This window comes from Pogoniulus pusillus, chromosome 28, assembly GCF_015220805.1.
Source record: "Pogoniulus pusillus isolate bPogPus1 chromosome 28, bPogPus1.pri, whole genome shotgun sequence".
NCBI classification, from domain to species: Eukaryota; Metazoa; Chordata; class Aves; order Piciformes; family Lybiidae; genus Pogoniulus; species Pogoniulus pusillus.
Window position 1 is genome coordinate 6,121,218 of NC_087291.1, and position 15,122 is coordinate 6,136,339.

Consider the following 15,122-nt stretch of genomic DNA (forward strand, 5'->3'; position numbering starts at 1 on the left):
TTGACAGCTCTGGAAGTGACACAAGTATCACCACTTTTAGCTCCTGCTGCTGCATGTGAAACTCCTGCACTCACGGTGGTGCACTGCTACAGCAATAACTAAGCAACAAAAGCAATGGGCTGCCCAGGGAGATGGGGAAATCAGCACCCCTGGAGGTCTAGGCTGGATGTTAGAAGGAAGTTGTTGGCAGAGAGAGTGATTGGCATTGGAATGGGCTGCCCAGGGAAGTGGTGGAGTTGCCTTCCCTGGAGGTGTTAAGAAAAGCCTGGATGGGGCACTTAGTGCCATGGTCTGGCTGATTGGCTAGGGCTGGGTGCTAGGTTGGACTGGATGAGCTCAGAGATCTCTTCCAACCTGGTTGATGTTGTTTCTAACTGTTGTTATTCAGCTGGTACTGCCAGGGTCTCACAACCCTGAAAACCTGCTTCTTTCCTTAGGAAGAAGATGAACAAAACCCTGGAGTGTTAAAAGAGGAGTGATGTGATGTCTGCCCTGGAAGGCCTTCTAAACTATTCATCCATCACCAAGATACCAGCTAACCACCAGCTCAGCCCCAGCAGGTGAGATACAAGGATTGTGAAGGAAGCTAGAGGGGGACAGTCTGGGGGTCCTGCCCTTACTGATGCTTTGGGGCTTAGCACAAGTAGAAGGGTTCAGAGTCTCCTGTAACCCACAGAAACCAGCTAGCTGTAGCTGAGCACTGCTGCTTGCTGCAACAGGAAAAACGCAGCCTCTCTCCTGGCCCCAAGATGGTCAGGCACAGGTAGGGACTCAGTTTCATCTGCTCTCCTCCAACTGAGATGATTACTCACAGATGTCCACCTGGATGCTGTCTTTAAACAGAGAGACTTGCACTTGCTAGAGGAATAATCAGGTTATCACAGATCAGGTACGCACCTTTTGTGTTTATACAAAGAGAAAGAGGTGGAAAAGGGAGACATTGCACTCACATTAATTAAGGAGCACACAGAAGTTCTGCAGCTCAAGGTGACCACAAAGGAGCTCCTACAGCCATTGAAATCTCTGTGGAGAAGATTCAAGTGCAGCAAAAGAAGGACAATTCTACATTCCTCTCACACTGCCAGGCTTTTGTAACCACAGCCCTCACATATTTACACTGCCCAAGGACCCACAAACATATGCCTGACATAGCTTTTATTCTCATAACCAAAACTGTGCACCCACATTCTTCATACAAAGGCTCTGTGTGTGTCAACATTCTTCACACAGAGATACATACAGGTAGCTTTCATGAAACAAAACCAGAGTGGTTTTGACTGTTTACACAGTACCTAGAGAGACACAGCCCTGAAGAGGACTTTAGGCCCTCTTTTGTAATGAAAGAAACAGGAGACAGTGAGATTTAAAACCATGCTTATTTAAAATAAGTTTATTATAATACAATAATACAAAAGTCTGACAAAGGTCTTAACAATACTTTAAAAGAAGGGGCAGATGATGTATGTTTTGAAAGACAAGACAGACTGGAAACTCCCAGGTATTCTGGACCAAATTGCTTATGACAGCCTAATTTGTGCAATGCTTACAGCAGAAGAGGTGATTGTTGGGGCATGACCAAGCCCTTAGAATTAAGAAAATGCAAAGTGTGAGGCAATATACCTTCTTTAAGTCTTTAAGTGTACTTCAGTATGGATGTAATGTGTTTTGTACACTTACATGACATGTAAGTAATGCTTGCAGCAAGGTCAGCTTGACAGTGACAAAACACATACCCAAAATTTGCTTAAAAACAACAAACCCAAAAGGGAGTCATAAAAGCAATCTGCTTTGGTCTTCAGTTTAGTCATGCTACTCTGGAATGCAATTGACTTGCTTAGTCCAAAGCAGACACAAGTCTCAATTCCTTTATCTAAAGCCATCCTGAACGTTTAAAGTTTTGGACCTCCTGAATGCTGCGTTGCAAAATGCAGTTAACAAACAGCGTTAAGCAGAAGTCAGGACATGAAAACAAGGAAGTTTAATGTTGGGGTTTTAATTCCACCTCTAGCACATCTGGAGTATCCAAGGGAAGGAATTCTATACCAAGAAAGGGATATTGAAGTTGAGAGTCAAAGACCACATTTTGAATAGCTGCGTGCCAGTGGGAAGGTTGTACACATTAAGTGAAGTGTATGCCTGTGTTCTAACCTCAAAGCAAGTGCTTAAAGCCTTGTGTGAACTGTGAGCTGGACCAGCTACTGCCTGGGCTTGTTCAGAGACAGTAAGCATGCTATGATGCTCCTTTCTGCAGGAGGGTGATTTTATATTGCTTGAAATATGCAGTAGTTTGTCAGGTTTGTTCACCAAGGGGCTACAGAAGGTAGCAGAGAGGCATGAATTCAGTTATTCCGACCCCTCTTATCCTTTTGTTTTGTTATCTGCACTATGTAGGCAAGAGAAGAGAGGAAAAAACTCTGTTTAAAAAAAAATAATCCCTGTGCATTCACTCTAAAGAGGTAGGACTACCAAGTCTGAAGTGTCCCAATTTAAACTTCATTGGTGAAGTTAGAAGTTCAAAGTAGTGTGGTTTTCCTGGCAAAAAGCCATCAAACCAGGGAAGAACTTCAGATAAAAGCCACACATTCTCTGTCTGATTGTACATTTGGTTGCCTGCCAAAGAATTCAGGTCTGATTTTCCAAGTTTACATTTGCATCACTTACAAAACTTCCTGCTTTGTGCTCTTATGGAGAGATGCTTTGACTTAATAGCATCGCTGGTATCAAAGCAGATGACAACAGAAAGAATGGTAGGAGTGGGGACAAGATGGAAAAAGAGAGAAAGACATCCAGGTAGGAATAGGTTAATCATCTTTCCTGTGTCTGAAAGGCAGTTTAAAGTTCCCCAAAGTGATAATGAAAAGAAAGGGTTAGAAGGCCCTGTAATGGTCCACACCCTGTTGCCAAAGCAGGCTGCAAACAACTGGAGCATATTTTGGGCGTACTTTTTATACATCCAGCTAACCAAATGACACTTTTCAAGCTATGAAACGTTTTTAAAGCAAGCAGTTGTAACCTCCATCTTGATGATGCTTTAAAGCAAGCCTGTAAGTGAAGGTATATGGCCCTTACCTTTAAGTGCACCCAGTAAAGGCAGACCCACATGACAACAGTGTCAGGATGGGCTGCTTCAATGACTCCTTAAGTTAGCACTTGAGCATCCAGATCATATTCTGCAACTGTAATGACAAAGAATTTCTACATGCAACCAAGTATGGAGTCTTAAAAGAGCAGAGGAGGCTCCAGAACTTAGTTGTGGGGTGGTGTGTTTGTTTTTTAAGAGCAAAATAAATAAAATAAATAAAAGCCTCCCAAATGCTAAGCAGGACTTGACTGGAATCATTTCAGAGCTCTGCTCTAATGCCAACAGCACTATGCTGCACAGATGTGTGTATGATCTCTATCCAAAGATGCTGACTGCCATTATTCAGCCCTAGACAGCACTTCTATCAGATTGCTTGGGATTTACCATGTCCCAGCAAGGATGTGCACTGCATAGACACTGTCAGTGTCATACACTGTAGCAGTTCTACACTCCTGTACTGTACCAGTACTACACCACTGTACCAGAGTGCTACACTCAGTTATACTGATTTCACAAAGCAAGCCACCTTATTCCCCTGGGGCAAGGCTGTGACTACTCTTATTTTGCCATGGCTATGTAAAATCCCTGAGAATAGGCAACTGTTAAGACATTGAAGGAAACAGCCAAAAGCATTTCTAAAGGAAAGGGATGCAAAACTCCAGGCTAGTGCAGTTTAAGAAACCAAAGCAGTTCATGTAAAGTAGACAGAGCAAAGGTGCTGCTATCTGAGGGACAGGTGGAGCTCTATCAGTATAAGAGTCATCTGTTCATTACAAAACGGCCAAGCAACCTTAACCAATCAACAAACCAAATGAAACAGAGCACATCCACTTTCTCTCTGAGTCTACATTTCAAGGCCAGCAGTTAGTTGCAGGTTCTCTACAATTACTAAAATCAAAAGCAATCCTCTCTGCTTTGCCAAGCTGACATTACAGAGGGGAAAAAAACCCACATGAGTTTCCTAGCCATATATTTGCTTCCACTCGATCATCTGACTCATGCTTAGAGGTATAACCTGGAGTTCAGCTTTGCAGCATTCTGCATAGGTTTCTTTGTCAGTGGTGCTTTGACTGGAAAGAGAGCATTCACAAGTCTTAGAAGTGCATGGTTAAGAACAAGTTGTGAAGGCAAGGAGACTTTGCCCAATTCCTTCTCTACAAGTCCTCTGTTTAATCACAAGCACACAGAGGTGTGCAGAAGCCATAGACTCCTAAGAATGTTCTCAAGCACCAATTCGAGTTCAGAAAGAACAACTTTACACAGAAGAGTAAGAAGAGAAAACCTGCTCCAAGGCAGGATGCCATGCTGATTAGAGGATATGCAGTGTGGACCACTGCACTGGTTAGAAGAAAAGAATGGTAGAAGTTAGTAACTGCTGAAGCTAATGGCCCAATGAAGCCGGTAAGTTCTCCGCCTATGAAATAAAGCTTCCTGACTTTTTGGACCAAGCATCAAGTCTGACTCAGTCCTAACAAACTAGTTGTTCTCCTGCTGGTTAAAAAAAACCCTACACCAAACTAAACAAACAGAAAACCTCCAAACACCTCCCAGACTAAGTGCTGAATATGCATCCCTGCTACTGGAAAAGCTTAGAGCAAAAACAGAAGCCAATTTTCGTCACAATCTGACAGTTCATTTCTACAGAAGAGATCTCTTCCTGCTCCAGGTGAGGCTGTGTGGAAATGTGGTCTCCCTTACCTTGCCAGACCACTCAGCTTAAATCTATTGCAGCAACATTTCCCACATAATAGCTGTAAACCTTGGGGAAAGAAAATGGGTGGAGAGTTGGTTATTCTGTTACAGGAGTAGTTTCTTTGCAGTCATGCTTAGAAGAAGGCCTCCTTTTCACTTTAGCAGTGCAAGTAGTGAAATAACTGAATGGAGCTTTGATCAGAGTATTGACTTTTTACTCAGACAAGAATATAGACTACTTAAATGAAGAATTTGTTTTTTAATACAACCCCTCCCTCCCATCCTTCTGATTCCTCTTGGAGCATGTAGGAACTACCAATAGGCATTACATCACAGGAACAAGGAAGTCACACTGTTTGAATGCCAAATTAAAGTCCTGGTGTCCTGTTTTACACACCAACTGTGAGGTTTGGTCTTTTCTTCAAGCTCCATATGCTTTTCTAAAAGCTCACAATGATAAGCCCTTTAGAAAGGCTCAAGTAATTGATGTGCAGAGAGGCTCCAGTCAGAACAACGCAGAGCAGTAGAGTCGCTTCAGTGAGAGCACAGTTTTTAGCCTAGAAGTCAGTACTTCTCCTGTGAGTGTGCTAACACTGACTTCTCCTAAATATAGGAGAAGTCTTCCTCATTCTAAGCATCTTAATGAAGACTTACTCATTCTAATCATCTCATTAGCAAAGTTTAAGCCTTGAATGGGCAGCCAGCAACTCTCAGCCTTTTAACCATCAACACATCTAGGAATTTTGTCCTTAACCATCTCAAATAATAAAGACTTTGAAGCCATTAACAGCAACAGCTTTAAGGAGCACATTTTTCATCTGCACCACCAAAATGGGGAAAAGGGCAGATCTAACTTTCTTAATTTCCAGTCACCTTGACATAATTTGAGATCTTGACATTTGCAATTGTCCCAATGTACAACAGCTCCACGACAAATTCTAGCTTCCTCTACACTTGACTTAATTCAGGTCCATTTTCATTTCCATAATGGCAGCTTAGAAAGTATTTTAATGAAGTCTGCTTTTTAAACTGCTAGCTGTACTCAGTTTAAAAGCAAGTATGATGGGTTTTGTGTGAATCTGATTTCACAAAAACCCAACTCCTAAAACAGAAAAAAAAAACCCCACAATAAAATCTCAACAAACCAGGATGATGGTCATGATCTTCACTTCCTGCTTGTGTAAAGCACTGTTGAGATTAAAAGGAATGCTGTCAGCCTGTGCCAGCACAATTTCATTTCTCCACTGGCAGGAATTGACAGGGAGTTTGTGGCATGGTGTGGGAGCTAGTCAGGGAACATAACACCCAGTTTCAAAGGCTGGTTCCTGGGGGAGCTGAGACCACCAGCCACATAACACCTGTGGTGAAGATCTCTAATATCTGGGGAAGTGTTGCATTAAAAAGCTCCAAAGTAAGGGACAAACTCCCCATGTCACTTATGTGCTGGTATTTAGCTACCCTTGCCACCAGGGTAACAATAACTGGTTACCCACCTAGGGAACAATAACAATACCTCTGTCCTCATACATCACAGGGAGTGGGCACAGGGCATGGGAAGATCCAGAGCCAGCACACTATGTTAACATCCCAATGACTATACTGTGCCTCTAAGGTACAGGAGCAAAGGCCAAATTTTGCTCTGTTACTTTTATGAGCTGAAGAGGGGAAAAAAAAAAAGAGATGCACACAGGTAGGAGAGAAATGGTCACAAACATTCAGCACGGACACAGTTATGACCCAAAGAGAAACAGTACCTCTGCCTTTACACTCAAAATAATTAGAGAGGAAAAAAAATCATCATACATACCCTTCCCCAAAAACACTCACAACACCCTTCCCACCTAAAAAGATACAATGCACAGAAACAATGTTAAAACACTCAAAAAGAAATCTCTGTTAACAGACACAGTCCCTGAATTTTTAAGACACAGTCTTGCTGTAGTCATACCACTTCGTCTGACTCCAAACCATGTATTTCATAGAGAGTGTCCAAGATATTTAGCTGCTTTTCCATAGCTGGTAAATAAATGTTGAGGTCCCTCTGCATTCCTTTGTAAAATGTTTCTTCCTGAGGATCACACTCCTCTACAGACAAAGCTGCCACGAAGTCTTCATATGTTGGAGCTGCCCTTAAAGCTAACTGGGAGAAGAATCAAAGCTTTAACAGTTGCAAAACAAAACAGCAAAAGAAATCCAACTAAAGTCTTGAAAAACTTCTAAGACATCTCTCTTTGCACTTAATGAATCATAGAATTGAATCATAGAATCAACCAGGTTGAAAGAGACCTCCAAGCTCATCCAGTCCAACCTAGCACCACTTCAGTGTGTTTATGGGGCTGCTGGTAGATAGTAGCTGAAGATGAGCCAGCAGTGTGCCCAGGTGGCCAAGAAAGCCAATGGCATCCTGGCCTGCATCAGGAGCAGTGTGGCCAGCAGGACAAAGGAGGTTATTCTGCCCCTGTACTCAGCACTGGTCAGACCACACCTTGAGTACTGTGTCCAGTTCTGGGCCCCTCAATTCAACAGAGATGTTGAGGTGCTGGAACATGTCCAGAGAAGGGCAACAAAGCTGGTGAGGGGCCTGGAACATAAACCCTATGAGGAGAGACTGAGGGAGCTGGGGGTGTGCAGCCTGGAGAAGAGGAGGCTCAGGGCAGACCTCATTACTGTCTACAACTACCTGAAGGGAGGTTGTAGCCAGGTAGGGGGTGGACTCTTCTCCCAGGCAACCAGCAGTAGAATAAGGGGACACAGTCTCAAGTTATGCCAGGGAAAGTACAGACTGGATGTTAGGAGGAATTTGTTGGCAGGGAGAGTGATTGGCATTGGAATGGGCTGCCCAGGGAGGTGGTGGAGGCACCGCCCCTGGAGATGTTCAAGAAAAGCCTGGCTGAGGCACTTAGTGCCATGGTCTAGTTGATTAGCTAGGGCTGGGTGCTAGGTTGGCCTGTCTCTTCCAACCCCTAATGATACTGTGATACTGTGATCTTGGAGGTCTCTTCCCTGGTTGATTCTATGATTCTATGCACCTGTACATATGCTAAGTTTTTTTTACTGGGAGGGAAAGTAATAAATCCATGCTAGCCTCACTACTATCTCCACACAGATTCTCAGTTTAAGACCTCTTCAGAGAGACCTGATTTTTAGGAATTGTCTGTATATCATATCTTGTAGAAATGCTGGTTTGAGGCTAACTGGAATATTTTAATGAGAAAAACTGGATGATAGGCTGTGAAACAAAAACAATGCTGATGTCTGCTGCACTCACACTCATAGGCTTGCTGAGATGCATAAAAATAAGAACATAGATATAGATAGTAACAGTGTGTGTCTGTCTGTCTCAGAGTCTGTGTTTCTCCCTGGGCTGCTTCTGTGTAACTAATCCTTCTGCTTCTAATGCCCCTTGCTGATCCTCCAAACTCACCTTGCACCTAAGGCAAACTCTGAGATAAGGCAGAGGGCTGGAAAGAAGGTGGAAGGGAGGTTGGGAGCCCCTCCTGGGCACTCTGGTTTCTGTATTACTTTTTTAACTTGTCTATTTCTGTATATAGCTGTAAATGTTGTAAACATCTGCTTGTATGTTGTGCTAAGCTGTAAACATAAAGCTTCATTCCTTAACTTTCAGCCAGCTGAGTCCAGTCTGGGCGATTTCATAAGGGGGAGGGAGGGGAAGGGTAACTCCCAAACCATCACATCCTACACTAAAAATTAATACTGGCCCCAAAAAGGCAGTCGTTTAGGAAAGTTCCCAACCCAGTGTCACACATTTGAGCACTGAAACGCTCTTTAGAAAGCTCTCCCCACTGTTTCTGTTTCTCTCTGTCACGATTAGGGTTGAACTTGATGATCTATGAGGTCTCTTCCAACCCTGATGATCATAGAATCAGCCAGGTTGGAAGAGACCTCCAAGATCATCCAGTCCAACCTAGCACCCAGCCCTAACCAATCAACTAGACCATGGCACTAAGTGCCTCATCCAGTCTTTTCTTGAAGACCCCCAGGGACGGTGCCTCCACCACCTCCGTGGGCAGCCCATTCCAATGAGAAATCACTCTCTGTGATGATACTGTGATTGCCTGGACGAGACTCTCCTTTTGGCAATTTCCAGTGGCAGCCACAAGAGGGAGCTGCCAGACAGGACAAAAATTAAACCCTTTCCTCCCGCTGACCTCCCCTGCTTAACTCCCTGTGCTAACCCTTCTTGAACGCCCACATTCAAAGACACATCAGTCCTCCAAAAAGCACCTTCAAGCCCTCATTTCCCCATTTAATAGCCACGCAAGACTGTGCTGGAAAAAAACACATCACGAACAAAGAACTTTATGCAAGTGCAATCCATCTGCTCTGCTTCCAGAAATCTGGCTCCACTCTCAAGGCCCAGTACTAAGCACAGTGCTAACTGCAATCCTCACCTTCAGAATAAGCTCTGACAAAGGGATCTATTCATTTCAATGCTCAGAATTTTAAACACAGGTGATTAATCACACACCACATAAGGTCACATTGTGACAGTTTGGGAGTTGCTCACTCCCCACGCTTAAGGAAATCACCCAGACTAAGCCAGCTGAAAGTTAAGGAATGAAGCTACACTTATTGTTGGGAATAGTAATATTAAATGTAGTGATTCTATAGAATATACACAATATACAAGCAGATACAGACAAACAGATACAGTTGGGAATATTACTGTTATCATAGAATCAACCAGGTTAGAAGAGACCTCCAAGATCATCCAGGCCAACCTAGCACCCAGCCCTAGCCAGTCAACCAGACCATGGCACTAAGTGCCTCAGCCAGGCTTTGCTTCAACACCTCCAGGGACGGTGCCTCCACCACCTCCCTGGGCAGCCCATTCCAATGCCAATCACTCTCTCTGGCAAGAACATCCTCCTAACATCCAGCCTAGACTTCCCCCAGCACAACTTGAGACTGTGTCCCCTTGTTCTGTTGTTGGTTGTCTGGGAGAAGAGGCCACCCCCCACCTGGCTACAGCCTCCCTTCAGGTAGTTGTAGAGAGCAATGAGGTCTGCCCTGAGCCTCCTCTTCTGCAGGCTGCACACCCCCAGCTCCCTCAGTCTCTCCTCATAGGGTTTGTGTTCCAGGCCCCTCACCAGCTTTATCACCCTTCTCTATTCCCAACAACTTAGAGCTTATCACAATATACAAGCAGATACACAAATAGATACAGTTAGGAATATTACTGTTCCCAACAACTCAGAGCTTAGCACAATACACAGGCAGACACACACAAATAGATACAGTTGGGAATATTACTGTTCCCAACAACTCAGAGCTTAGCACAATATACAAGCAGACACACAAATATATACAGTTAGGAATATTACTGTTCCCAACAACTCAGAGCTTAGCACAATATACAAGCAGACACACAAATATATACAGTTAGGAATATTACTGTTCCCAACAACTCAGAGCTTAGCACAATATACAAGCAGATACACAAATATATACAGTTAGGAATATTACTGTTCCAAACAACTCAGAGCTTAGCACAATACACAGGCAGACACACACAAATAGATACAGTTGGGAATATTACTGTTCCCAACAACTCAGAGCTTAGCACAATACACAAGCAGACACACACAAATATATACAGTTAGGAATATTACTGTTCCAAACAACTCAGAGCTTAGCACAATACACAAGCAGACACACACAAATAGATACAGTTAGGAATATTACTGTTCCAAACAACTCAGAGCTTAGCACAATACACAAGCAGACACACACAAATAGATACAGTTGGGAATATTACTGTTCCCAACAACTCAGAGCTTAGCACAATACACAAGCAGACACACACAAATAGATACAGTTGGGAATATTACTGTTCCCAACAACTCAGAGCTTAGCACAATATACAAGCAGATACACAAATATATACAGTTAGGAATATTACTGTTCCCAACAACTCAGAGCTTAGCACAATATACATGCAGATACACACAAATAGATACAGTTATAGACAAGTTAAAAGTAATATAGAAACCACAATACCCTTCCCAGAAACAGAGTCCCCAGGAGGGCTCCTGACCCCATCTCCCCTTGCCCCTTCCTCTTTCCCTCTCTGCAGAAACAATCAGATCAACACATGTATACTTCATGTGATAAATCTGGAGATATGAGGTGAGATGTCAAAAAGACAACAAGGTTAGAGGAAAAAAGGGTTAGATGGATTAGAGAGTTAGGGCAGAGACAGCCACAGAGACCAGACCACCAGAAAGAAGGCACAGCCAGAAGTGAGAGCTGAGCAGTGTGAGAGAAGCGAGTGTCTTATCTATATTTTGACTAGTTGCATTTCTCAGCAGAATGGGTAATACAGGGCACTGTTGTTTGCTTTTCTTTCTTCTCACAGCTAAGGTTTTAATTCCTCTCAGTAAAAATATTCCAATCAGTCTCAAACCAGCACACACAGGAACAAGACTCTCAGCTCTATCAGCAACCAGGATAAATACTTACCGCAAAGACCCCCCGCACAACCCAGCCGTGGTGCTGCCGTAAAGTCTTCCCATAAGCATTGTCTTAAGGGGTAGGGAAAAAAGGAAAGAACATTGAAAAAGATAAAATCAAGAGCTACAGTTTTCAGCTGGCATCACAAAGACAGCTTGGAACTTAGAAACAAGTATTTAAGGATATATTCTTGCCACTAGGTGCAAGTGACTGTCGTTTCTGAGCACTGAAGTTATGAGTGAAAGGAGATGACAGATCAGGGATTTATGCACTGGAGTCTCAGCCCTGCTGTCAAATCTGCTTCAATTCAACCTCACCAACTAACAGACAGGAGGGCAAATGTCATTTTTATTTGCCTAGCTGTGCTTCACAACTAACACTTGTACTATCTAGTTAACAGCTCAGCGCAAGCCTGACAAAATGATATATGGGGTGAAAGAATCCTGCAAGCTGATGGTTAACAAGCCTCAAAGCAGTTCTGGCATTACCTGAGAACTAACTTTATATATCTGGGAGTCAAGTTTTGAGGATCACTGGTACAGAAAGTATTGAGCTTTCATGAAAATAATCCCCAGGATCTCTTGTTAGTGCCCTGGAAAGCAGCTTTTGCTGAGGATATTTGTTAGGCTCATAGACAGCTACACTTTCATATCCAAAGCTTGTTTAGGAGGCTGGTTGATGGCATGCCCTGAGAGACAGTCCTGTAAGACAAGGGAGTCCAGGAAGGCTGGACATTCCTCAAGAGGGAAAACTTCAAGGCACAGGGACAAGCTGTCCTGTCCCCATGCACCATAAAACAAGCCAGTAGGGAGGAAGACCAGTTTATCTAAGGAAGAACAGGAAAATCTACTGGCTATGGAAGAAGGGGCAGGCAACTCAGGAAGAGTACAAGGCTATGTAGGCAGAAAATTAGAAAGGCTGAAGTTCACAGTCTCAAGTTGTGCCAGGGGAGGTCTAGGCTGGGTGTTAGGAGGAAGTTGTTGGCAGAGAGAGTGATTGGCATTGGAATGGGCTGCCCATGGAGGTGGTGGAGTCACCATCCCTGGGGGTGTTCAAGAAAAGCCTGGATGGGGCACTTAGTGCCATGGTCTAGTTGACTGGCTAGGGCTGGGTGCTAAGTTGGCCTGGATGATCTTGGAGGCCTCTTCCAACCTGGTTGATTCTATGATTCAAGAGAACTCAATCTGGTGATACACATAGGGAATTGCTTTTCAGGAGGGAAGAGGAAAGGAAGAAGTGAGGAGCAAAACCCAGCAACACGGCTCTGCTGCAGACAGAACAATTCAAGCAGTAATTCACTGCTGATGTCTTCAGACTCAAAAGGTCAGATAAGACACATATGCTAGCAGTGTATTTACAATCCCACTTCCAAGAGCTGCTTACATATTTCAGTGTAGTAGTTCCTTTTACTAATCCTATAGGGCAACTGCTTAGCTACTTAAAAGAAGCTTAACAAAACAAAGCCTTTAAAAGAGCTGTGCTAAAGCCGTTTTAAAGGATTACCATAACATTAGACTGCCTGCATATACGGAGAGTCTTACTAAGGAATAATCAAATCAAGTCCAAGAAGGGTCTGCATTCTGTTTTCTACTTGCTGTGGGCACTACACAGCAAGTTTGCTGACAACACCAAGCTGGGAGACTTGGCTGACACAGCTGCAGGCTGTGCTGCCATCCAGTGAGACCTGGACAGACTGAGAGCTGGGCACAGAGGGACCAGATGAGGTTCAACAAGGACAAGTGCAGAGTCCTGCATCTTGGGAGGAATAATAAACTGCACCAGTACAGGCTGGGAGGTGATCTGCTGGAGAGGGACCTGGGAGTGCTGGTGGCTAATGAGTTATCCATGGCACAGCAATGTGCCCTTGTGGCCAAGAAGGCCAATGGGATCCTGGGGTGTATTAAGAAGAGTGTGTCCAGCAGATCAAGGGAGGTTCTCTTCCTTCTCTACGCTGTCCTGGTGAGACCTCATCTTGAATACTGTGTTCAGTTTTGGGCTCCCCAATTTAAGATGGACAGGGATCTGCTGGAGAGGGTCCAGTGGAGGGCTAAGAGGATGATGAGAGGACAAGAGGGCATGGCTTATGAGGAGAGGCTGAGGGACCTGGAAAAGAGAAGACTTAGAGGGGATTTGCTAAATGTTTATAAGTATCCGAGGGCTGGCCAGGAGTGGGGGGACAGGCTCTGCTCACTGCTCCCTGGGATAGGACAAGGAGCAATGGGTGTAAGCTGCAGCAAAAGAGGTTCCACCTCAACACAAAGGGGAATTTCTTTACTGTAAGGGTCACAGAGCACTGGAACAGGCTCCCTCACAGAGAGGTTGTGGAGTCCCCTTCTCTGGAGGCTTCCAAGGCCTGTCTGGATGTGTTCCTCTGTGATCTGTGTTAGATAGCATTGTCCTGCTCTGGCAGGGGGATTGAACTCGATGATCAACTTGGGCCCCTTCCAACCCCTAATATCCTGTGAGCCTGTGACCAGCCTGATTTGGCAAGTGTCAGAAACTGTATACTTGGAGGAAAAAAGAATTAAAATATCCCTTCTTATATGTTACCTCTTCCATCTAAACCACACAGGCAATTCACAGGTGTACAGTCAGAGATGATTTCAAGAAGCAAGGGCCAGTTTCTTAATGAATGAAGCAAATAACACAACAGCAACTATAAATTTGGGAGCTCTGGCTACAAATCAGTAGAGAAAGTAAATGAGACATAGTACTTTTTTTCCTAAGACATGACTGTCTCCCCTGTCAGAAGTATGTGAACTAAAAGGACTCTTTTATCACCTATTAAATGAACGTTGACCACTTGTCTAGCAACCTGCATGAAGATGGCCACGTTCAGAACAAGTGATGTCTTGAAGATCACTTGCACCATTAGTCACTGAAGAAAGCAAGGAGAAAAACAGCCAAGTATGTAAATTCAGAAGGACACAAAGAATAAAGTAACAGGCACTTACTTAGAGCTGTTTGGATATTCTTTTCTCCATTCTTCACTTCTGTCAAAAACCCTTTCAAGAACTTTAAGCCTCTGTCGGGATGAGTCCATGGGAAAAAAAAACCCAAACAAAACCCATGTTTATAACAAAGTAATCTGAAGTATAAGAGAGCCCCCAAAAGTTGCAACACGACTCAGAAGTGCAGTTAATCTCACAATTAAGGCTCTTTGCCAGCCCAAGTTGAAACACTTTGCTTTTACAAAAAGAAGTGAACTGCTTTTACTGCTTTTCTGCATTCCTGCTGCAGCCCAAGATCACCTCCTGACGTTCTGGCCCTGCAGGATCAGTTACCATGACTTCACTTTCATGTAAAAGAAGGTTGCCTGTAATCACTTCCTCAGGCCTTTTGGCAAAGTGGTAGTGTTACAACCACAGACAAGATAACACACTGACCTTGAACGTAGCTAGTATGGATTGATGGAGCCTGTAGAAAGCAACCAACTTGCACCACGTGCATAAGCCTGAGCTAGCAAAAGTCCCCTCACTGCACCTTTACAGTTCATTATGTGCAATGGTTTGGGTGTTCCCTGCCCCCCTACACTCTGGAAATCACCCAGACTAGACTCAGCCAGCTCTGGAAATTGAATGAAGCTTACATTTACAGCTAGCACAATATACAAGCAGATATTTACAGTATATACAGTTATAGGCAGAAATAGACAAGGTAAAAGGTAATACAGAAACACAACAGCCCTCCCAGAAACCTGAGTCCCCAGGAGGGGCTCCCAACCACCCTTCCACCTTTTCCCCACCCCTCTCAACCTTACCCCAGTCCCAAGGAAGAATGGAGGTTTGGCCAGGGGGTTAGGAAGCAAAGCGGATTAGTCAGAGAGACAGAAGAGAAGCTAGAGAGAGAAATGCAGCTCAGGCAACGCCCCAAG

At 44.0% G+C, this 15,122-nt stretch overlaps 1 protein-coding gene across 4 annotated transcripts in view; it reads right to left on the reverse strand.

Moving 5' to 3' along the window:
* Positions 1–1,362: 1,362 nt before the first annotated feature.
* The window catches only part of PLEKHA8 (pleckstrin homology domain containing A8), a 49,951-nt gene continuing 36,191 nt past the window's right edge, over positions 1,363–15,122 (reverse strand). For 2 of the 4 annotated variants that reach the window (XM_064166979.1, XM_064166980.1), the window contains 3 exons: positions 14,203–14,273; positions 11,258–11,319; positions 1,363–6,914 (listed from right to left, as the gene is read on the reverse strand). In XM_064166979.1, coding sequence (XP_064023049.1) covers positions 6,717–6,914; positions 11,258–11,319; positions 14,203–14,273 — 331 coding nt within the window. In that variant the 3' untranslated portion in view covers positions 1,363–6,716. The remainder of the gene's footprint in view (positions 6,915–11,257; positions 11,320–14,202; positions 14,274–15,122) is intronic. The other 2 variants (XM_064166981.1, XM_064166982.1) reach the window with 2 other exon arrangements.